Source organism: Alosa pseudoharengus, unplaced genomic scaffold, assembly GCF_046254945.1.
Source record: "Alosa pseudoharengus isolate Yale_2024_CS ecotype anadromous, Long Island Sound unplaced genomic scaffold, YU_APseudo_1.1 YU_APseudo_1.1_scf_12, whole genome shotgun sequence".
Lineage (NCBI taxonomy): Eukaryota > Metazoa > Chordata > Actinopteri > Clupeiformes > Clupeidae > Alosa > Alosa pseudoharengus.
The window spans coordinates 6,050,412-6,072,640 of NW_027468587.1; the positions used below are offsets into that span (position 1 = coordinate 6,050,412).

General features: G+C 44.2%; 2 protein-coding genes across 3 annotated transcripts in view; both read left to right on the top strand.

Annotated features, from left to right (window-relative positions):
- The first annotated feature begins 1,044 nt into the window (after window positions 1-1,044).
- Window positions 1,045-4,652, top strand: LOC143118283 (multiple epidermal growth factor-like domains protein 8). 2 transcript variants are annotated; one of them, XR_012986088.1, is made up of 3 exons: window positions 1,045-1,254; window positions 1,570-2,645; window positions 2,976-4,652. XR_012986088.1 is itself a non-coding variant. In XM_076279366.1 (3 exons), exons 2-3 carry the CDS (start codon window positions 2,599-2,601, stop codon window positions 3,320-3,322), a joined length of 384 nt encoding a protein of 127 aa, XP_076135481.1. In that variant the 5' UTR covers window positions 1,045-1,254; window positions 1,570-2,598; the 3' UTR covers window positions 3,323-4,652. The 2 variants fall into 2 exon arrangements, 1 of the variants encoding a protein (XP_076135481.1); XM_076279366.1 differs by having other exon boundaries at window positions 1,570-2,635.
- A 5,339-nt stretch (window positions 4,653-9,991) lies between these two features.
- LOC143118780 (multiple epidermal growth factor-like domains protein 8) overlaps window positions 9,992-22,229 on the top strand; it is a 47,784-nt gene continuing 35,546 nt past the window's right edge. Inside the window, exons 1-8 of the mRNA XM_076279880.1 lie at window positions 9,992-10,449; window positions 11,537-11,800; window positions 16,860-17,023; window positions 19,160-19,369; window positions 19,829-20,009; window positions 20,598-20,686; window positions 20,980-21,193; window positions 21,746-21,926. Of these exons, the coding sequence (XP_076135995.1) occupies window positions 11,629-11,800; window positions 16,860-17,023; window positions 19,160-19,369; window positions 19,829-20,009; window positions 20,598-20,686; window positions 20,980-21,193; window positions 21,746-21,926 (1,211 nt within the window). The 5' untranslated portion in view covers window positions 9,992-10,449; window positions 11,537-11,628. The remainder of the gene's footprint in view (window positions 10,450-11,536; window positions 11,801-16,859; window positions 17,024-19,159; window positions 19,370-19,828; window positions 20,010-20,597; window positions 20,687-20,979; window positions 21,194-21,745; window positions 21,927-22,229) is intronic.

Sequence of the window (22,229 nt, forward strand, 5' to 3'; positions counted from 1 at the left end):
TAACATTTGCACAACAGTTAGTGCCTTTCTCAAAACAATCAGAGCAAACTGCACTACAGCGGGTTGATTGCAAGACAGTGGATATGTTTCAAAGTATTTCTGACATCGTGGCCATATAAATAAAACACAGGCTTTGACAGCATTGTGCAAATGAAAAAATTACCAATATAAAACATGTCTTGGTCGGAGCTGTGCACTGTTCTCGAGACCCAAGACACGCCACACATGCCGCAAAAATTACGCTATTCTCGTCATGCACTCACCAGTGCCGTGTGCACGGGAGGCAGCCGTAGGAGTATGTCCGTTCCTTGAGAGCCCACTAGGTCTCCTGTATGGAGACTGTAGCCTAAGCACAGAGTTGCTGCTTTTAGGATCACTGCTGCTTTTAATGAGTTATATGTGGGAGGGTAGTGAAGATAGTATTCACTGATCACGGTTCAGTTTTAAGTGTGTTTTTGGGATAAAATGTGGCATGTGTATACTATCAAGGATCAGCAGTTTTGACTTGTCTGTAAACAAGTTCATTTCTTTTGTTTGAAGAGCAGCTGTCTCAGATTGCCAAGACAATGTATCCCTTTGTTTATTGTAATAAGTAATTGGAATGCCTCTTGGTGCTGAACTTTAATTCTCTTTTCTTTCTTCACACAAACAATGACAATTTCACTAAACACACTTGTCTATCAGTGGTTAAATTAATCAGTTTCAGTAGTTACATCGAACACAGTAATCAACTAATAATTACATATTTTTTGCCCTCCTCTCCTCTCAACTCTCCCCTCCTCTCCTCTCCGCTCCTCTCCTCTCCTCTCCTCTCAACTCTCCCCTCCTCTCCTCTCAACTCTCCTCTCCTCTCCCCTCCTCTCCTCTCCGCTCCCCTCCGCTCCTCTCCCCTCCTCTCCTCTCAACTCTCCCCTCCTCTCCGCTCCCCTCCCCTCCTCTCAACTCTCCCCTCCCCTCCCCTCCTCTCCTCTCCTCTCCTCTCTCCCCTCCTCTCCCTCTCTCCTCTCCTCTCCTCTCCCCTCCCCTCCTCTCTGCTCCAGACTGGACGACGGGTCCCCACTGTGAGGTGTGTCGGCCTGGCAGCTTCGGCTCTGCACTGGCAAGTGGTGGAGGCTGCGTGCCGTGCCAGTGTAACGGGCACGGTGACCCACTGCAGGGCTACTGCCACAACCAGACAGGCCAGTGCTACTGCACCCACCACACCCAGGGCCCGCACTGCGACACCTGCCTGCCCGGCTACTACGGGGACCCCAGGTAAGTCAGGGTTGTGGCAGAGATTTGTTTGTTTATACTGAAATATTTTTGATTCCTATAATAATCATCAGAAAATTGTTTCCCTCTAAGCTTTAAATAGTTTTGTCTATTAGTCATTGACTAGTTCACAAATATGCAATTAGCTAGTATTCATGTCATTGCCAGGACAGTAGCGACATTTATTGTGTGGAGAGTTCTTTCTCTGCTGTGACACTTCCTGCCATTCTCAATCATTTCCTTGTTTGCTTCCTCCTCTCTCTCTCTCTCTTTCCCCATCTCTTGTTTTCTCTCTCTCTCCCTCCTTTCCTCGTTCAGGAACAATGGCACATGTTTCCGTCAGTGCAAGCCAGGGCCTTTCCGTGGAGCTCTGAGCTGCAGTTTCTTATTACAATTTGAGACAACAGATTTTTTACAACTTCATCAGATGATTTGCAATGACTTGCTGCTCTTAAATTCATATCACTGCAATGCATCTCTGTTGCTCTGATCAGGATTTCCACGGGGTCATAAAAAGTCTTACATTTAATATTTAACATAATATAATAATATTTCAAATACAAATGATACGCCTTAAAAGGTAAAGGTCATAAATTACATTTACGTCTTAAATGTATACGCCGCGCCATTCATTTGTTCCGCTTGTTGTGGTTCTATCTGAGGTATCTGGGTGTTACTACAGTGTTCCAGAACTACAGCAAGGCAGTGCATCAAACAGCCTTAATGGAAGAATTTAATCGCCGGACTTTCACAGAAACCCGCTGGACTCACAGAAACTCATTTTAATGACTGAAGTTACAGTATTTTTTGTAGTTTGTGTAGTAGGTCATACATTTAAATCATAGTCATGAAAAAAGGTCTTAAAAAGTCTGACAGAACCCTGCAGAAACCCTGTCTGATGTTCTGCAACAGTTTTGTCTTATGGTGAATCTCTGGCGTGAATTGGCCTGAACATGAAAAGATACACTTCAGAAGAATCCGAGAGCGCCTCTTGTGTGTGTGAGATGTTTACAGGCACAGAGTGAGGCAGGGAGAATACATGAGAGGAATACTGTGTGTGTGTGTGTGTGTGTGTGTGTGTGTGTGTGTGTGTGTGTGTGAGACCGTATCAATACTGAGCCTCCCACTGGGTCTGTATCTCTCTCTCTCTCTCTCTCTCCCACCCCAGCTCGCCCTGCAGTGTAAGTGGTGCACCAACTGCCCTGAGGGCGCGTGCATGAGCAGCACCGTGAGCTGCACGTCGGAGCACGACTGCAAGATCAACCAGCGTGAGGTCTTTCTGTCCAGCAACTGCGCCGAGACCAGCTGCGAGGCCTCCGACTGCCCCAAGTCTCCTCTGGGAAATGCATGTGGACGCGTCAGTTCAAGACGTTCATCCGCGTGGGTGTGTCAGTGTGAGTGTGTGTGTGTGTATGTATGTGTGTTTGGTGTCTTGTGATACTGTTGTACTAGAAATGTAATCACAAGATAATCTTTTTTTTCGTTAGATGAAAACAAAGCCCCTATTTTTGAAAAGAGGGCATCATATTTTCATTATATTTCATTAGGTTGGCTGTTGAACCGAATGCCCTGCAAGACCAGTTGTGAGCTCTCTGCTCCCTTCACTGATCAGCTCTGTGTGTGTGTGTGTCTGTGTCTGTGTGTGTGTCTGTGTGTGTGTGTGTGTCTGTGTGTGTCTGTGTCTGTGTCTGTGTCTGTGTGTGTGTGTGTGTGTGTCTGTGTAGGCGAGACACGGCGCATCGTAAGCGTCAACCCCACCTACGACTGGACATGCCTGAGCTACGGCTTGCTGAACGTGTCGCCCATGCAGGTGGAGTCGTCTCCGCCACTGCCCTGCCCTGAACCCTGCCACAAGCTGGCCGGCTGCACCCAGTGCCTGGCCTCCCACGGGGCTGACGGGGGCTGGCAGCACTGCGTCTGGAGCATGGCACTGCAGCAGGTACCAGCCAGCACAGTCACAAGCAGGGCAGGGCGTCTGTCTGTGTGCCTGACTGTGCTCAGGATCATGTTGTCTTGTGGTACCCCACTCACCCTCTGCTCTATGAGGGTACATTTGGTGCAAAACTCCTAAGCGCTTGTGGCAATAGATTTTGCTGTCTAAAGCTTGAATCCGCCCTGTAGCTCTACAGATACAAATAAAAGTTACGGGTACGAATCAGTTTAGCAAGTTTTGCACCATTTATCTCAGACAACATCTGACTCCTGACCAAAAAATACCAGAAAGGGAACAACCTAGAACAAATGAAGTGGTGGGTCGAGCACTTCTCACACCTACACTGCACTGTACTGAACTAACCATCTCCGGCAGTTAGAGCAAACATGCACCCTGCAGAAGTCCCCCTGTCAGTTGACCAAAGCAGAGATTAAAAAAGCCATCATGCTCTCCAAGTTAAATAAGGCACCAGGTCCAGATAATATACCGGCAGAAGCTCTTAAGCAGAAGCTGATGAAGAGCCACACCGAAGTAACCAAATCTATCCCTATTTGCCTAAACAGTAATGACTTCATGAACTTTTTCAATGACAAAATTGAAACAATTTGAGATAAAATGAATAACCAATCAGTCTCACCAAATATTCGTACTCCATTGCTGAACGGTAGCGAAAACATAATTCAATCACAGATGAGACGAACAACGTTGAATTCATTTACACCTATCGACATACTGTATTAGACCTCTTCTGCAATTTCTTCATCAAAATCTACAACTAGTCTACTAGATCCTATTCTTACCCATCTTCTGAAGACTGCTCTCCCTTTCTTGGATAATGCTTTGCTCCAGATTATAAATAACTCATTGCTATCAGGGCATGTACCACAGTCGTTCAAGTTATCTGTTATTAAGCCATCCCTCAAAAAACCTACCCTTGACCCTAACAACCTGGCCAACTATAGGCCTATATCTAATGTCCCTTTTTTGTCAAAAATACTAGAAAAAATAGTGTCGAAACAAATTGGTAACTTCTTGCATATTAATAAAATCCAAGAATTATATCAGTCTGGTTTCGGGGCTCACCACAGTACTGAATCAGCCTTAGTTAAAGTTTTTAATGACCTCCTCTTCGCTGCTGATAATGGACATATATCAATATTGGTCCTCCTGGACCTCAGTGCTGCCTTTGACACCATAGACCACAACATACTACTCCACAGGCTTGAACATTCGATAGGCATTAAAGACTCAGCACTCGCTTGGTTTAGATCATATCCTTCTAACCGCAGACAATTTGTACAGTTTCACAATAAACCGTCTACCCAGACTATGGTAAAATATGAGGTGCCTCAAGGCTCAGTACTAGGGCCCCTGTTTTTTTTTCTCTATATGCTTCCTCTAGGCTCAGAAATTAGGAAACATGGCATTAAATTTCATTCTTATGCAGACGATACACAACTATACCTTTCCATAAAACCTGACGAATTAACTCCGTTAGCCAAACTTGACACATGTATAAGAGACATAAAGACATAGATGACAAATAATTTCCTGCTTTTGAACTCCGATAAAACAGAAGTCATGGTTTTAGGTCCTAAAAAGATGAGGGATATCCTATCCTCATCACAGGCTACATTTACTGATCTTCGACTATCCTCATCCACAAGTGTTAAAAATCTAGGAGTTACAATTGACCAAGACCTATCACTAAGTAATCACATAAAACAGATTACCAAAACTTAATTTTATCATTTAAGGAACATTTCAAAGATAAGGAAGTCTTTATCCTTACCAGACGCTGAGAAATTAATCCATGCTTTTGTCACCTCAAGGATTGATTTTTGCAATGGCTGCAATAACACCTGTCTAAAGAGCTTACAGCTTATACAAAATGCAGCTGCTCGCACACTCACTAGAACTAAAAAATATGAACATATTTCCCCTATCCTGGCATCTCTACACTGGCTGCCTGTTAAAAGTCGCATTGACTTCAAAATATTACTTCTAACATACAAAGCCATTAATGGCCAGGCACCAGAATATATTAAAGATCTCCTAGTCCCATATAACCCACCCAGACCGCTACGATCACAGAATACTGGCCTTCTTGTAATTCCAAGAATCTCAAAAACTACAGTAGGAGGCAGAGCTTTCAGCTATCGCGCACCCCTCCTCTGGAATAATCTCCCTTCCTCAATTCGACTAGCAGACACCCTCCCTATTTTTAAGTCTAGACTTAAAACATAGATAGATAGATAGATAGATAGATAGATAGATAGATACTTTATTGATCCTCAAGGGGAAATTCAAGGGTCATACCTCTTTACTACCTCTTTACATACCTCTTTACTGCCTCCCATAGTTAGGTATGCGGTGTGGAACTTCACCCACCTCAGGGATTTTTGGAATGGACCACCCTGCTGAGTCCTCGTGTGACTGGCACCCCAGTCGCGCGTGCGATGGTGGTCACTGACCATACCTGCGCTGGTGTCGACTACCCCTCACCATGCCTTAGTTATGCTGCTATAGCATAGTGCTGTCATGGACTTTTCATGTGTCACGCCATACAACCAGGGGCGGACCTGCCATTAGGCATGGTCAGGCAATTGCCTGGGGCAATTATTATTATTATTTTTTTAAATAAATGATCACCGCATCCAAACAATATATTCTAATCCATAATAAAGATTGAAAAAATATTTTGCCTCATGATTGCTCATAAACTCATCATAAAATCAAATGACTGCAGGTCCGCTTCCTGTCACCATAGCAGCAACTAGCTATCTGAACGAGGTCTTGGTGAGGTGTGGAGTTGAGCGATTGACAGCCAGCCATGAAACGTTTCCAGAGTGGAAGTGATAAAAGAAAAAGGGAGGAGGAAGAATTTAGAAAGAAATTGCCTAAATTACCCAACTTCTTCCAGTCGAAGAATTCTTCCACGGAAGAAAGTAATTTGGATAGCTCTTGCACTAGGCCTATATATATCTTGATGATGATGATGATGATTATAATGTTGATCTAAGTGAAACAGTCGTGAGGGACAAGATCACTGTCACTGCCGAAGTCCGCACTGGTGCTGTTGGTGCTGCTACGGACAGCATTTCAGTAGCAGAAGCTTTGGGTGCAAACGAAACCAGTAGCCTACGTGAGTAGCCCTAACACGATAGCCTACAGTTATCAGTGACGACCCTGCGTTATGGCCAGACACCGTAAGAGATGCAGAGCGAGTTGAAATCGTTAAAAAAGGCCCTGTGCAAATTAAGAACTTTGAATTCCCCAAAAATGCAGATAAACCACACAGAAGATTCACGGTTGAACGTTATTACATGACCATGAAAAATTGAGAAAAAATAAACAGAAAATGGCTAGTTTATTCGGTCAGTGCAGACGCTGTTTATTGTTTTGGATGTCGGCTTTTTGGAAGATCGAACACCTCACTTAGTTCGCACGCACACACTCACTCTCACTCTCTCTCTCTCTCTCCCTCTCTTCTACACATAGCCTACACAGACAGACTCTCATACATAGCTACATAGAGTATATTCACACACAGAGACCCCAAACCCCTAGCCTACACTCTCTCTCTCTCTCTCTCTCTCTCTCTCTCTCTCTCTCTCTCTCTCACACACACACACACACACACTCACACCATTCATAATTGTAATTCTTTCAAAGGTTTTTACTAATGTTTTTTGATTGTCATCTATGGCAATAAATATTTGTTGTATTTGAGTATGCCTCAGCGTCCCATTATTACAGGGGCTCGGAGAGGCCTCGGGATCCTTTGCCTTGGGCCTCAAAGTCCAGGTCCGCCCCTGCATACAACCCCCCCCCACTCCTCTCCCCCTTCTCTCTCTCTCTCTCAACTCTCCCTCTCTTGCCTATTCTCACTATGGTATACTGTAACAATATATAGTACCACTGATTACTTATTGACATTAACCATTTTGATTTTCAGTAATACTAGCCCACTCTACATCTCTCTTTCTTCCCCCTTACTGTACCTCACTTGTGAGGTATATCATCACCAGTCATCAACCATCCGTGTGTTGGCCCTCCTCTCACCCATCTCACCTGAAGTCCCAACCTCGACTGCCCTATTACTGTCCCCCTATCTGGATTCCTGGCCCGTACAGCCTAGCGACCCATCACCTGCCTATGACAACTCTGCCCGGATTCCTGGCCCGTCTGCCGACCCACCACATGCCCCTTGACAACTCCCTTCCCCTGGACAATTCCAACGCTGGACTATTTGAAAATACTTTGAAAATACTTTTTCTAAATCAGGAATTTAGAAAAATTCAGCTCAAGTGCTATTAACACCATGTCTTATTCTCTACACCTGACTATCATATGCATTTGTCATGTATACAGACCTTACTGTCCTGTATTGACCCTAGGCAGATGGGTCAGGCCCTTGAGTCGTGGATCTGCTCGAGGTTTCTTCCTATATGTATCTCCAATTCTAGGGAGTTTTTCCTCGCCCCTGTTACCCATGGGCCTTCTCTTTTTTTCTTTTCTTCCTTTTTTTCCTTTTTTCTCTGATTGCCTACATTCTGTAAAGCGCCATGATACATGTGTAATGTTTTGGCGCTATATAAGCACAATAAATTGAATTGAAATTAAAGCAGATGTTGAAACATCCTCGCAAATGCTCACCTGTTTGGTAGGATCTGGATGAAGAAGACCCATCTGGGGAATGGAAGGAAAGCCATCTGGTAAAAATAGCCAAGAACCTAAGCCTCTGCGACAACTACAGGGGTATAATGCTTCTATCCGTACCAGGCAAAATCCTTAACCGGGTAATCTTGCAACGCCTGAAGGCAGCAGTGGGCGCAGAGCTTACGCAGAGACAACCAAGCTGGATTCAGGCAAACTGATCATGTGCCGACCAAATAGCAACCCTGCCAATCATCCTTGAACAGTCACAAAAGTTTAAGTCACCACTATACACAGTATTTCTGGACTTCGAGAAAGCATTCGACAGTCTGGATAGGGAAGTGCTCTGGCAACTGATGAGACACTACGGCATACCAGAGAAGTTCATCACCATCATCAAGAATACCTATTCAGGAATGCAATGTAATCATACATGAAGGCCAGCTGACAGAGGCATTTCACATCACAACAGGAGTTAGGCAAGGCTGCTTACTTTGCCCATTACTATTCCTCTTAATGGTCGACTAGATCATGCGGCAAGCCACTGACAACAGGCGCAATGGGATCCAGTGGACCCTGTTTACACAACTGGACAACCTAGACTTTGCAGATAATATTGCATTACTGTCCCAAACCCACTCACAAATGCAAGAGAAATTGAGAGAGGTAGAACAGAAGGCAGCTGAGAGAGGTCTCCACATTAGCACACAGTAGCATCTGTCCACATTAGCATACAGTAGACCAAAGTGCTCAAGGCCGATACAAAGACGCTGGCCAGCTTGATGGTTAACCATCAACCACTAGAGGACGTCAGCTCCTTCATTTACCTGGAAATGGTGATGGCAGATCAGAAGGAGATGTAAAGAGGAGAATAGGCAAGGCAAGAGGTGCATTTGGCCTGGTGGGGGCCATGAGGAGAGCACGCAACATCACACTCAAGACCAAAATACGGCTATTCAACTCAAGCATAAAATACGGCTAATACGGCTCAAGCGTAAAAACCATACTCTTCTACTGATCTGAGACGTGGAAAACAACAAAGAACCTCCTGAACAAGCTACAAGCCTTCACCAACCACTGCCTCAGACATATTCTTAACACCAGCTGGCCTGATAACATAAAGACCGAAGAGCTGTGGAGAAGAGCAAAGCAGCCTGCGATAGAAGTGTTAATAAAGAAACAAAAATGGGGATGGATTGGGCACACATTGCGGAAACCAAAGAATTCCATCACACGCCAAGCCCTTCAGTGGAACCCACAGTGCAAACGTGGTAGAGGGAGAGAAACACCTGAGAGAGCTGGCTGACTACAGAAGGCAAGATCTGGAGAGGCTGGCACAGAACAGGACGTGGAGAAATATTGTCAGTGGCCTATGCTCCTTCTTGGAGTAAAAGGCCTAAGTTAGTAAGTAATCTAATCTAACCTATAACTCCATAGCTAAATATTGGCTAAGACAGTTGTCTTTGCTGTTGCCTTACTGCTTGATTAAAGCCAGAAAAAAACAGTTAGGAGGTTTTTAATATTTAGTTTTTTGATCTTCATCATAGTTTTTGCCTCTCCCTCCCTCCCTCCTTCCCTCCCTCTCTCTCTCCCTCCTTCCCTCCCTCTCTCTCTCTCCCTCCCTCTCTCTCTCTTTCTCTCCCTCTCTGCTAGTGTATGAGAACAGAGCTCCGCTCTAGAATCTTTGATTTTTGAGTTGAGTTTAACAACCTCTTTTTTTACCACTATATCCCTGGATGCAACAACATTTCAAATGTGTTCAAATGTAATCATGCTAAGGTATTGTCCCCTCTACTTTTTCTTCTTAATGGCAGGATTATTTTGTATTTGCAAGTGTTTCAAGTGTTTCATTTGTGTTGGTTCATGGGTTTTTTTTTTTTTTATAAAGAGATCATCCTAATTTGCAAGGGAGATTAGACAACAAGACAGCAAGTTGTCAGGAGCGTGTGCATGGGGTATAATTTGATTGCTTTTTGTTTTGAACTCAATTGTGAATAATTGCGGATATTGTATTAGGGCCTACAGGCCTAGTGAGTTTTCAACGTTGACCTTACAGTACTGTTTTGGGGCAGTAGAGGGCACAGTTTTCTCGGGTTTGACCGGGGCTTTTGATAACGGATAACTAACAAAACATTGTGGTGACAACCAGCGCGCACTAACAAGGCATCTGAGCGTATTGTTGCGATTCGCATCGTCTGCTATGATAAAGAATCGGCGTGTCTGAGACGGCGGAAATAGCATGACACATGTCAAATGAAGCTGGGTGCATTTATAATGGTCTGACTATGGAAATGCGTGCTTTATTCTGAATGCATCCGGGGGTGCGCTGAGCAGCCCACCCAGGTACCATTCCGAACACAGGCCAGGCCAACCCTTGGAGGAGTAGGGCAGGCAGCCTAGTGGGCAGCTTGCTAGCGTAGCTCAGCAGCAGTACTGCTATCCGTGGAGATTCATTCAGGCAAGGTATTCTTGCTGTAACGACGCAAAACAAGAACCGGGCGGATATTGTAATTTACTCTGGATTATACATTGTTTTTCCATGATGTAATTAATTTAGCCGACAGCAGTAGGACACGGAGGCCATGGGGCTAGAAACATTGGATTTGGTGAGTAACGTTAAAATCATAACGTCAACAATAGTATGGGGAACAGCTGGTCGTCGTTAGCTAGCTAACCAGCTAGCAGCTATATCTGTGAAAGACGTTTCATGTTTATTGTTACTGCCATATTTTTGCAGCTACAATTGTGTGTGTTCTGTGTGCAATTTGGTGTGTTATCGTTTAACTGGTATACATTTAACAGGTTGATTATATGGTTTTTAAGGGGCAATTTATAATTCTAGCAAGCTAACTAGCTAAATTCGTATGCTATCGCTAGATTTGCTATAACATTTCATGTTGGTTACTGCAGCTTGCTAGCAAAACAGCTGGTTAGAAAGCTAAAATGCTAATGCAAGCTAGCGGTTTAAAGAGACAGTGGTTGCCGACTAACGTTAACGAGGACTAACATGAAGGACTTACAGTACATTTAGAAAAAGTGGTAGATAGCTTCCAGCCAGCGTAGGTTTATAATGTTTTCCAAAGTGTAGTATAGTCTGTAATAATATGCAGCCAATCATTATTTTAGGAGTTAGCAGGCTGTAACTCGAAACGAACTTACTATTGATATTTAAGTTAGCCTGATATAGTAGTATTGTCAGATTGCTTGCTGGGAAGCTAACGGTAACATTCAAGTTAGTCCTTGAATGTTCAATAACGCTATGCCATTAATGTTTTCTTCTGGGGTTGTTGAATGATTGTACAAATTGTCTTAATCATAGGCCTAAGCAAGCTATATTCAAGACCACCATTTTATCTGGCTTTCCATGTAGATTATATCTATATTTGAAAGCTAGCTCACTCTGTTAAAAACACCATGCACACCCCATAACGTTAGGTATCAACTACAAGTGCTTCTGCCCACTGATCGACGTGCTGGTGTATTATTAGTCTAGATCGCCTGCCTATTGCCCAAATGCTATTGCTGAAGATAATGATGTTGATGAAACCAGTTCTCTAAAATGAAGCACTACACTGTTTTCTTTCTGGAAACGTGCCGATTTGAATACTTCCTGTTCTCAGAAGTCCAGTTGCAACCAAACCTTTGGTCTGTACTCACACACCATAATGCTCTAATTTTCTTTTGCCCCTGAAGGTTGCCAGCCTGTAAGCCAACTTCCTCTGGCATCTCATCCACCTCAGCTACATTTCCCCTACGTCTCTCTCCTGTCCCGGGCGGAGGAGAGGATGGCGGTCCTTCTCCTAGCCCTTTTGTGGATGGGTCAGCTCAGCTGGGTTCCCGGCTGCCTGGCAGGTGACTGTAAGGGCCACCGGCTGGTGCTGAGGGGTCCACCAGGATATGTTTCAGACGGACCAGGGAACTACTCTGTGAATGGTAACTGTGAATGGCTAATCAAAGGTGAGTTAAAGTGTTTGAATTTAATTTTGCGCTGTGGTGGGTCTGATAAGGAATTGTTCCAAAGATGTGAAATCAGTTATTTAGTAGATGCCAGAGTGAAACTGACCTCAGAAATGTGAGATGGATGTGAGATATCTGAGAGATAGAACACTTTGAGTGTTGATACTTTGATAAGTCCCAGGGATGTGGGAAAAAAGCCTTGTTTATGTGATATGAGAAGGGTTTGGGGTAGGGCTGCAAGATAGACAGATGCAATAGGATTTTTGAATGTGAATTAATTAATTGATTTAGTTCAATATTCCAAATGTCTCTTTAATTTGTGCACAAGCAAACCCACTAACAAGAAGTGACACAGTCAAGGAGGATGGCATGAATATAAATGTCATAAAAGTGACAAAATTAACTGTGCACAATGATTTATAGCTTTTGCGGAATTGCGTTTTTTCATATTGCGATGATTTTGCAGCCCTAGTTTGGGGGATGTGAATTAGCTAAAGGTTTAAAATTCGGAACCGCTTCTGCAGGAGTTTTGTTATGTTATAGAGTCTTTGATAATGATAATATAAACTGTGTATCACCTGAGAGATGATCACACTTTAAATCTAACCATCAGAAAGTGCTGTGTGAGGTGTGCTGTGTGCACCAGAAACACCACAGACCAAGTAGGGATGCACTGATTGTTAACTTCCTTATTGTTGTTAATTATACTCTTTAGTGGCAGGGAAGCAAACATATTCATCACATTTTCAAGTTCATTTTCACACTTTCAGCCCTTCATAGCACTATCTTTAAATGTTTCAGTCTGCACAAAAGATACTAGCATCTAGAAATTATGCAACATAACAGATAAACATCAGGCACTGCCATTGGTAATTACCACAACACACATTACACAGAACTTTACGGGGAAATAGGGATGTAACGATTACCGGTATAATGATAAACCGTGATAAAAATGTTGATGATAACAATTACCGTTTTCTTTTGAAATATCATAATTATCACGGTTGATTACCACGGTGTTGAAACCGTGTGTTTAATCCTTCCCAGCTTCATCCGAGCCTGCTTTTGACATACAGTAGGCCTGATACAATGAAGCAAAATTGGTACCCTACTGATTCTGTTGTCTAATTGATGGTTTTAACTGCTATTTGGATTAGGCTACAACTGATTTTAAAAGGCGGAATATTTTCACGCAAACCTTGCACTGTATCATTTAGCCACTCTGCGTCTTTTTATGTTCACGTCCACATTAAATCCATTCCACTCACGTTATCAGAAGAACACAGTAGCCTAAAGTTTTATTTCGAACACTTAATTTGGTCTCACTCAGGGTAGGAATTTAACGGCGGCCACGTCGTTGGCCCTTGCGTTGGCCGTGATGTCCCTTTGAAAATCAGAGGTTTACAGGCCACGTTGGCCTTGGTGCCCTTCTTTCAATATTCTGCTTTGCGTCCTACTAATGGCGATTTTTATTTAGCCTATGGCCTGTCAAAATATTCACAGCGCAAATTAATTTAGTCTTTTACGCAGTGGAGAAAGTGACAGCGCAAGAAAGAAAGTGCGTCTAAATTCACCCATTCTTCTCAGTTGAACTACTCGCGAAGTATAGCCTACTCATCACACACACATCACAAGTATCACATGAAAGAGCTTTTTCTCAGCTTTTAAATGATGTTAGCCGCAAATTGCTGTGGTGAACGGTTCGCGAGAAAAGTAAATAATATAATTCAATTTAATCATAAATTCTACTGAAGGTTTTGCGTCCATCTCCCTACCCATTCCTCTCGGTGCAATACTTCACGAACCTTTCGTTTAACACGACAAACCATAACAGAATAAACAGCAGACCTTACCGAACACAAAGGTGTAGCCTAAAACAGTCCCCTGTACAGTTAGCCGTTCCAGAGTAATCCAGTTTTGAATTTGCAGTAAATTTCGACATGCATGGATGTCTCCAAATTTGGGCTTTAAGTTTTACAATGTGTTTAAATTGTTCCACATGATTTCATAACGGGCCAAATACTAAATAAATGTTACAAATATCGCCTAGATATCAGTAAATCAGAGGACAGCTGACTAAGAGTTTGTGAAAGTAGATCACAAAATGCTAAGCATGCATCTAGGCTATTTGAGTTTCTTAAAGCTGAACTGTGCTTAAATTGTTCAATACATGATTTCATAACAGGACAAATATAAAATAAATGTTAAATATAGCCTAGATATCTGTAAATATTAGATGATCAGATAATTTGCAGTTCTATGTAATATGTCATATTTCATGTTTTTGTAATGTTTCATACAGTGATGCAGGTCTACTGCAGTGAATAGGCTATACAACTTTGATCATTTTTATAGCCTACTACTGTATAGTTAACTTTGGCCCTGGTGCCCTAACATGTGGCCTTTGTGCCCTCCACCAAATATGCCCAACTGAAGGCCAAGTGGCCTTGCCTCCAGAATGGTGAAATTCCAAGCCTGGTCTCACTCATTGGATCCAAATAACAGTAATAGCAACCTCCAAGTAATGTTAGGGTAAGTGAAGCTATAAGCACATAGCCAATTAAACATGAACGGGACACTTTTTGAAACTATTTCAGCTTGTGTAGGCCTATCAGTGCTTTCTGAACATATTGAACACACTTTTTAAAATACTGTTATAATACCGAAAACCGTGATAATTTTGGTCACTATAACCGTGAGGTTAAATTTTCATACCGTTACATCCCTACGGGGAAATGGAAACCTCACTAACCACCACCCATGTGCAGCACTCGCTTGGGTGATGCACAGCAGCCATTATGCATCAGAATGCTCACCACACCTCAGCATGAGGGAATGAATGAATCAGACAATTACACTGGGGGATGATTAGGGGGCCAGATTGAATAGCCTAGTCAAGAAAAGAAAAGTCGACTTGACTATGACCACAGTGAGTCGGGACTTCATCTGAAGGACGGCAGTCCACTTCTCCCACCCAAGTACAACTGACCAAGGCCTCACTTGGTTAGCTTAAGTAGCATGATATTGGTCTGGCTGAATATGACTAAATGTCATATTGTTAGCAGATATAGGCCAATACCAGTTAATGAACAAAATACCGCCCAATGCTGATAATTAAACTGGTATATCAGTGCATCCCTAAGTCCAAGTGAAGTCAGTTTGTGAAAGCCTGCTTCCATATAAATGGCTAAGTTGCCGAAACATTGCAGCCTAAATCTCTTCAAGTGTCATCTATCTATAAAGCAAGAAGCGTCTGTGTGTGTGTGTGTCTGTCTGTGTGTCCTAATGTCTGTGGCACGCATATCTCGCTGACCGTTTGTCAGACTGACCTAAGATTTCATATGTGGCTCGAGCGTGGCACAAAGGTGTGCAATCTTGATTTTGAAGATTTTTTAATGCATATTTCAAAATATGCTTATTTACGTAGGACGTTTATCGCTGCACTGCACTGTTTGCAAGGGGACCAGTTTCAGGGGAGCTCCACCCCATGTCTATTGTGTGGCTACAGTAGGTCTCACTTTGATGATAGTATGCGGATTTTGCAACAACACGCCAACACACATGGGTATAAAGCAGTGTTTCTCAAACTTTTTCAGACCAAGGACCACTTGACCAATAAATAGAAACTTCACGGACCACCTAGCTAAAAAATAAAAAACAGTAGACCTACTTCAACAGTATATTACACAATAGACATACTCACTGAACAACCTTGCTTATTATCTTGGCACCTTGCTTATTGTGTCAGAGGACTCATATGATTAAACTGGCGTAGCTTACACAGTGTTGCAGAACTGTTTGGATTTACATACAAGTTGGTTCAATATTGCAAACAACTCCTCTATATTATATTTTACCACGTCTGCCCGTGGACCACTTGGTATAGCTTGCGGACCACCAGTGGTCGCCGGACCACACTTTGAGAAACACTAGTATAAAGGTATGTGCCATAAACTGACGCTTCGAATAGCCCAGGCTACTTTGGACTTGAGACTTTGACTAAACAAACGACAATTACGACTGCAAGGTCCCAAATTGAAACGAGCGATAGGCTAATGCCACATTTGTATACGATAAGCTTGAATTTCCCCTTGGGGATCAATAAAGTATCTATCTATCTATCTATCTAGACAACAAGTGGCAGACTGAGCGACGTAACTTATGCTAAAGACTGTTTTTGAGTCACATCATTGCAAATTTCAAACAATGATGCATCATTCCACAAAATGGTGTGTCTTCAGTATTAGGAAGTTATTCAGTAAGCTTAATAGGCCTACACATTTAGCCTTAATTCAAAACAGTTGTTAGGCTTATGTCATTCTGATCTGTAGAAATGTCACATGCAGCCATGCCTAAATTTATTACACATTTATTAGAGGCCACATTAATTATAGGCTAATATATTATAATATTTAGTATTCATTATTGAGTGCTTAGCTGGAATGATGTTTCCCTATTATCCTATTTTTAAAGCAGGCATACCTGTGGCCATGTAATTGGGCTACGGGTTTTCTTCAGGAATGGCATGTTTGAATGGGCACTGCACTAGTATTTAGATAGATAGATACTTTATTGATCCCCAGGGGAAATTCAATTTCATTTATGATGAAAGGGATAATGATGGTTGCATCAAGACCAGTCTAAATTATTTAGTGACAACAGTACCAGCCGATCCATTGGAAAGATACTGTAGAAAGTGTACAGGGGGGCTAGAGTTAACATTTCAAATCAGAATGTTAATTTTCACCCTCTATCCTGTTCTCAATATCATCTTGATATCAGCACTTCCTCAGAGTTTCACTGCATCATGTGCAGTCCTAGCTGAAGGCAGTGAATGCAGTATCTCTGCTGTCCCTGTGAGAGCCCTATTTGCATGAATTTCATTTTGCTTCTCAAAGGGCTCCCTCACGACCCATGTGAAGCATTTGATGTTGTTGCGAATCATGTGAACCAAGTGTTTTGCCCAGAACAAAATGTTGCTCACACATCATGTGTTTTTAAATATCCCTGCCTGTCAGTGTGATTTACTTTGATCATGTTTCACCTTCTCGTTTAGCTCCCGGTAGCAACTACCGCATCGTTTTGAACTTCACCTTCATGGAGACGGAGTGCACCTATGATTACCTGTTTGTATACGACGGAGACTCCTACCAGAGCCCGCTGCTGGCCAGCCTGAGTGGCAACACCCGGCCACAGCCCATCGAGGCCAAATCTGGCCAGGTACCCTACTCCATGCGTCTGCCCTCCTCCCTCCCGTTGACTCTGCCTGTCCATGCAGTGCGGTTTTGCTGTTGCTATTGTGTCTTTATTTCTACTTGCCTACCTCTAGTAGACCTACAAAGAGCTGTCCTACAGCTGCATTGTTATGACTAAATTACTTTTTTTTGAATGAACAGGGGTTCAATTATACTGAATGAGATTTTCTTGAATGAGTGCTCATTTTGAATGCTTTGTTGAATGGAAGAAGTATGTTTGTAGCCTGGATTAGGCCTAGTATTTGTTTGCATTAGTTTATGAATGGATTTTTGTATTTGGTTTGTGTTTGTGTGGCTTTTGTGGCTGTGACTCTGAAGAAGAAAAAAATGTATATATTTGACATATTCAAAAGATGTCCGTTCATAATTGGGAAGTAAGGCCTAACAGAGATGACTCCTACTCAGTCACTGTCACAGAAAAGACATGCATTATCTGTAGGGCTGTAACGATACACTAAACGTATGATTTCGTTTGTATCACCATTTTGGAACCACTTTTTTTTTTTGGGGGGGGGGGGTGTAGAAAACCTAGACATTTTATTAAATAACATTTCAATAGCATACCTTGGAACACCAGAGGATTAGAATAGATTATTGTATCTGTATTATATTAATTATATTATATCCTGATAGAAAAAGAGAAAATACTGAATTTCTGATATTCTTGACTTTATGCAGATTATAGCCTACTATTTTTATTACAACTCTACCTTTTTAATTCAGCTGTCTGGTTGAAGCCTGGATGTCTGGTTGAAGCCTGGATGTTGTAAACAAAGTAGCATAGTTGGCTAGCTTATCATAGTCTACTGGTGGGACTGTTCAGTTTCCCCACGTGTGTTTAAGTTTCTTCTCCTTGGGACAAGCTCTTTTGAGTCTTGGAAAACATTGGTATTGAGATGAGCAGTCAACTTGAATGCAAGAGTTTTAAACAAATGTGTGCAGCATGCTAATGATGCTAACCAGATTTAATAATCATTTAGCGTCTTCTATGCGTCCTTGCTTTCACGATTGTGAATGTTTTTTTGCCGAGGGACGCGTGTACATTGAGCTTGAGGGGGAGAGAGAGAGCGGGGCAAGGAGAGGGGGTTTACCTCTACACACCCACCTTCACTCTTCTACACTCATTGCATGCATACCTATCTGCGTGCATAAAGGTTTACTTTTGATACGTTATCTATTTAGTAGTAAGTGAAGACTTTGAGCCTTGTGATACTGTAATCCTGTATATCAAGAAGCTCATCTGTAGTCATTACTTGTGAATACAAGGCTTACAAGGCAGTCATTACAAGCCATTACAAGGCTTAGACAAAAGATCCTTGATTACTATCCGCTTTAACCCTCTCTGGCTTAGATGTGATGTTTTGTGAACTCAAATAAACCTCCACCTACTCACTTGGCAATATTAACCGACTCTGGAGACCACGCTAGTGAAGCGTAGGCTAAATGTGCTCCTGCTAGACTAAGTTCCAGTGAATGTAAAGGGCGGGGTTCTGTAACACAAGCAGTGCAGTGCTGCCTGGATCCTGCTAGTTTGGCGCAGATACGGCTCCCTCCTGCAGTGCTGACCTGGAGCTTCAGACGAGAAGGCGAGACGGCCTTTGTGTCCCACCAGTGCTGAAGCCTCAGCTCCTGTCTCCTGTTTGTAGTTGAGTCTGTGGGAGGGTGTTGTGAGTGCTCCGCCGATCCAGAGGAGGGGAGGGGAGGGGAGGAGTGGAGGGGAGGGGAGGGGAGGAGGAGAGGAAAGGAGAGGAGGGGAGGAGGAGAGGAAAGGAGAGGAGTGGAGGGGAGGGGAGGAGGGGAGGTGAGGAACGTCTCTCCCCTCCTCTGCTGTCAGCGTGAGCTCCTCTTTTATGAAGGAAGTGAGTCACGGAGCAGGACGAGCCGCAAACCACAAGATTGTTTCCTTACTGTGTGTGTTTGTGAGAGAATGTGTGTGTGTGCATCTGTGTGTGTGTGTCAGTGTGTTTGTTTGTTTTTTTGTGTTTGTATGTGATGTTCATGTTTAATGCCTTCTTGTTTTTTTCCATTTCTTTTTTCCATCCATGTGTTCATCCCCTTCCACTCCTCCCTCATCCGTGTCCGTTTCACACCAACCCCCCAGATGCTGCTCCATCTCTTCAGCGACGCCAACTACAACCTGCTGGGCTTCAACGCCACCTACTCGTTCTCGGTGTGCCCCGGGGCCTGTGGAGGGCACGGCCGCTGCGACACGGCCTCCTCCCGCTGCCAGTGCCACCAGGGCTGGGGAGGGGAGGACTGCACCACCCCCCTCTGCTCCGTAGCCTGCACTAGACACGGCCACTGTGACGAGGTGAGAGAGAGAGAGAGAGAGAGAGAGAGAGAGAATAGTGCTGATGGACAGCCAGAGGGTGGAAAACCAGTGATTGTTGTTATTTGTTCTGAAGATTTTGTTCTAAAGAGAGGCCCACAGCAAGGATCAGAGAGGGAAAGGGAGGGAGGAACTGAGAACAGTGTGTATGATGGACAACAAGAAGGTTGGAAGACCTAGAGGAAAGGACACGAACAATAATGAAAAGAAATGAGGGAACCGAAGACTGTGAATTCCACTCCATGGCACTTTTTAAACGGTCAAAATAACCGTTGCAGCAGTTCTAATGTTAAGCTCTTGTTCATTATTAATCCCCACCCCTTTCTTTCTCCCTCTTACGCACACTCACACACACACACACACACACACACACACACACACACACACACACACACACACACACACACACACACACACACACACACACATACACACATACAGAAGGGTGAACGTTGCAACTGCAGCTCTGGCTACGTCGGGCAGAGCTGCCAGCTCGGTCTCCACGACGACAGCGGCGCAGACCAGTGGTGGGAGGTGAGCGAGGGCGATGTGAAGGTGCCCCCCCGCACCGCCTCCGCCGGGGTCTACCTGTCCTCCACGCGGGCCATGTACCTGTTCGGAGGTGAGAGGCTAACGAGAGCTGGAGGGGATTTGGGAAAGTCTAATGGTGTGAAGGGGGATTTGAGGAGAGCCACGTGGTAGCATGCGTCTCTGTGCCTCCAGCTCCTTTGCTGTGGATAAATTGAGCACAGCGTTAGTTCTGGCAGGCCACGGAGTCAAGCCAAGCTGTCAGCTGGCAGCTCAGCTGGCCGATCAGCTGGTTGATCAGCTGGCCTGTCAGCTGAGAGTACCCTTAGCTCATCATTGGCTGAGAGGCATGTAGGCCCTACTTTTAAGCTGCTCTAACATGGCTGGGATTGCGTTCCCTTTGCAAGCCACTCTGCTACCCACCTCCACCCCCAACTCCACCTGATTGGTTATTATCTTATTCAATGTTGTTGTCATTGATGCTTGCTCTGTTCTGTATTCCTTATGGGGGGATCTACTTTGCTGCTCTCGCTGCCTTAGGCTTTCTGTGTTGGCACACGGAAGGGTAGGGAGGTCCCAGAACAGAGCCATACCGCCAAATGTAACTTATTACATATCAATAAACTATTTTGACTAAAGTGGTCCTGACTGAACCCTGTTCTTTTGCTTGTTTCCTGCACAGGGTTTGACCTGAACAGAGCTCTGGGTGACCTGTGGAGGTTCAGCTTTGAGGCCAACCTGTGGGAGAAAATGTCCATCTCCAAAGCCCCAGTAAGAGCCTGCCATTAACACTGCAGTAATGCATGTCATGCAAGCAACTCCTGTTGAGCTCAGATAGAAACTGAGCTTTCTCGCTTCTCTTAGTCTTTGATTTTGGTTTCTTTGGTTTCTCTGTAAACATCTGAACTTATCTCCAATTTCTCTGTTTCTGTCTGTCTCTACCCCTGTCTTTTCCTCCCTCTGCCTCTCATTCTCTCTCTCTCACTCCTTCTCTCTCTCTCTCACTCCTCTCTCTCTCTCTCTCTCTCTCTCTCTCTCTCTCTCTCTCTCTCTCTCTTTCTCAGGCCCCACGTCACTCCCACACAGCTGTTGAGTGGCAGGGCTGTATGGTGATCTACGGTGGCGAGCTCTCTGACCACTCTCTGGCCAGTGATGTGTGGATCTACCGGCCCCAGCCGGACGTATGGGAGCAGCTGGGCCAATCAGACGCCCCGGGTGCACCACGACTGGCCAATCACGCCGCAGCTATAGTGGATAACTATCTCTATGTGTTTGGGGGTAAGTGAGGACATCTGACTGGAGAATGTATGTTGTTGGTTAGCAGCAGGTCCTGGGTCATTTCGGAGGACTGACCCAGGGAAGAACTGGAGCACAAGGATAACGTTTTCAAATGTTAACGGTGCAAGTGACTATGTTGTATATTGTTGGTGGTTGATACTATCTCTTCTGCATTTAAGTATGCATCATTACATATGCCAACACAAACGTATACATGCACACACACACACACACACACACACACACACACACACACACACACACACACACACACACACACACACACACGCATGCATACACAGACACACACACACACACACACACACACACACACACACACACAGATAAGACATAATGTCAACATAATGACCCCCTGTCCAGAATGTGTGGCCTGGCCCTCCATGACCTCTCTCTTTGTCCCCCCCCCCCCCTCCCACACACACACACACACACTCTCTCTTCCTCTCTTCATGTGTGCATGTCTTTGTGTCCTCTCTCTCTGCATCTGCGTGACCTTGTGTGTGTGTGTGTGTGTGTGTGTCCTCTGCGCAGGCCGGACGGAGGAGGACATGTTCTCGTCGTCTCTGAGCCGCTTCAAGCTGAAGGAGGGCGCGTGGGAGGCGGTGCAGCCGTCGGGGGGAAAGCCGCCGGCCACGGCCGGCCACAGCATGGTGTTCCACGCCCACTCCAGGACACTGCTGGTCTACGGCGGACACAGACCCACCTCGGCCAGGTAGAGGAGACGGAGAGGAAGGCACGGCGTGTCGGACATCCTTCAGAAGAGACCAATGAAGTGCCCACGTGTCTGTGCATGCTACCTCGCCAACTTTTTGTTGTGCGAAGCATTTGAAGTGCTATATTTTTGATGTCGCGTTCAAAAAAAAGTTATGAAATATAAACACAAGGCAATTCAAGGTCACGTGACACACAGAGTTGTCACTGTTGTATTCTCTCATTTGCCTTCAGAAGAATTTAAAACGTATTCAGCGAGTAGTGTTCCTTCTGTGAAAGCCCTATTTGTTGATAGCTGAGGGGT

What these genes read in the sequence shown, in the direction of transcription:
- LOC143118283 (XM_076279366.1), top strand. Translation starts at nt 2,599, where the DNA reads ATGTGGACGCGTCAGTTCAAGACGTTCATCCGCGTGG. An exon ending in CAAGACGTTCATCCGCGTGG is followed by an intron (nt 2,636 to 2,975) that starts GTGTGTCAGTGT and finishes GTGTCTGTGTAG; the next exon opens with GCGAGACACGGCGCATCGTA.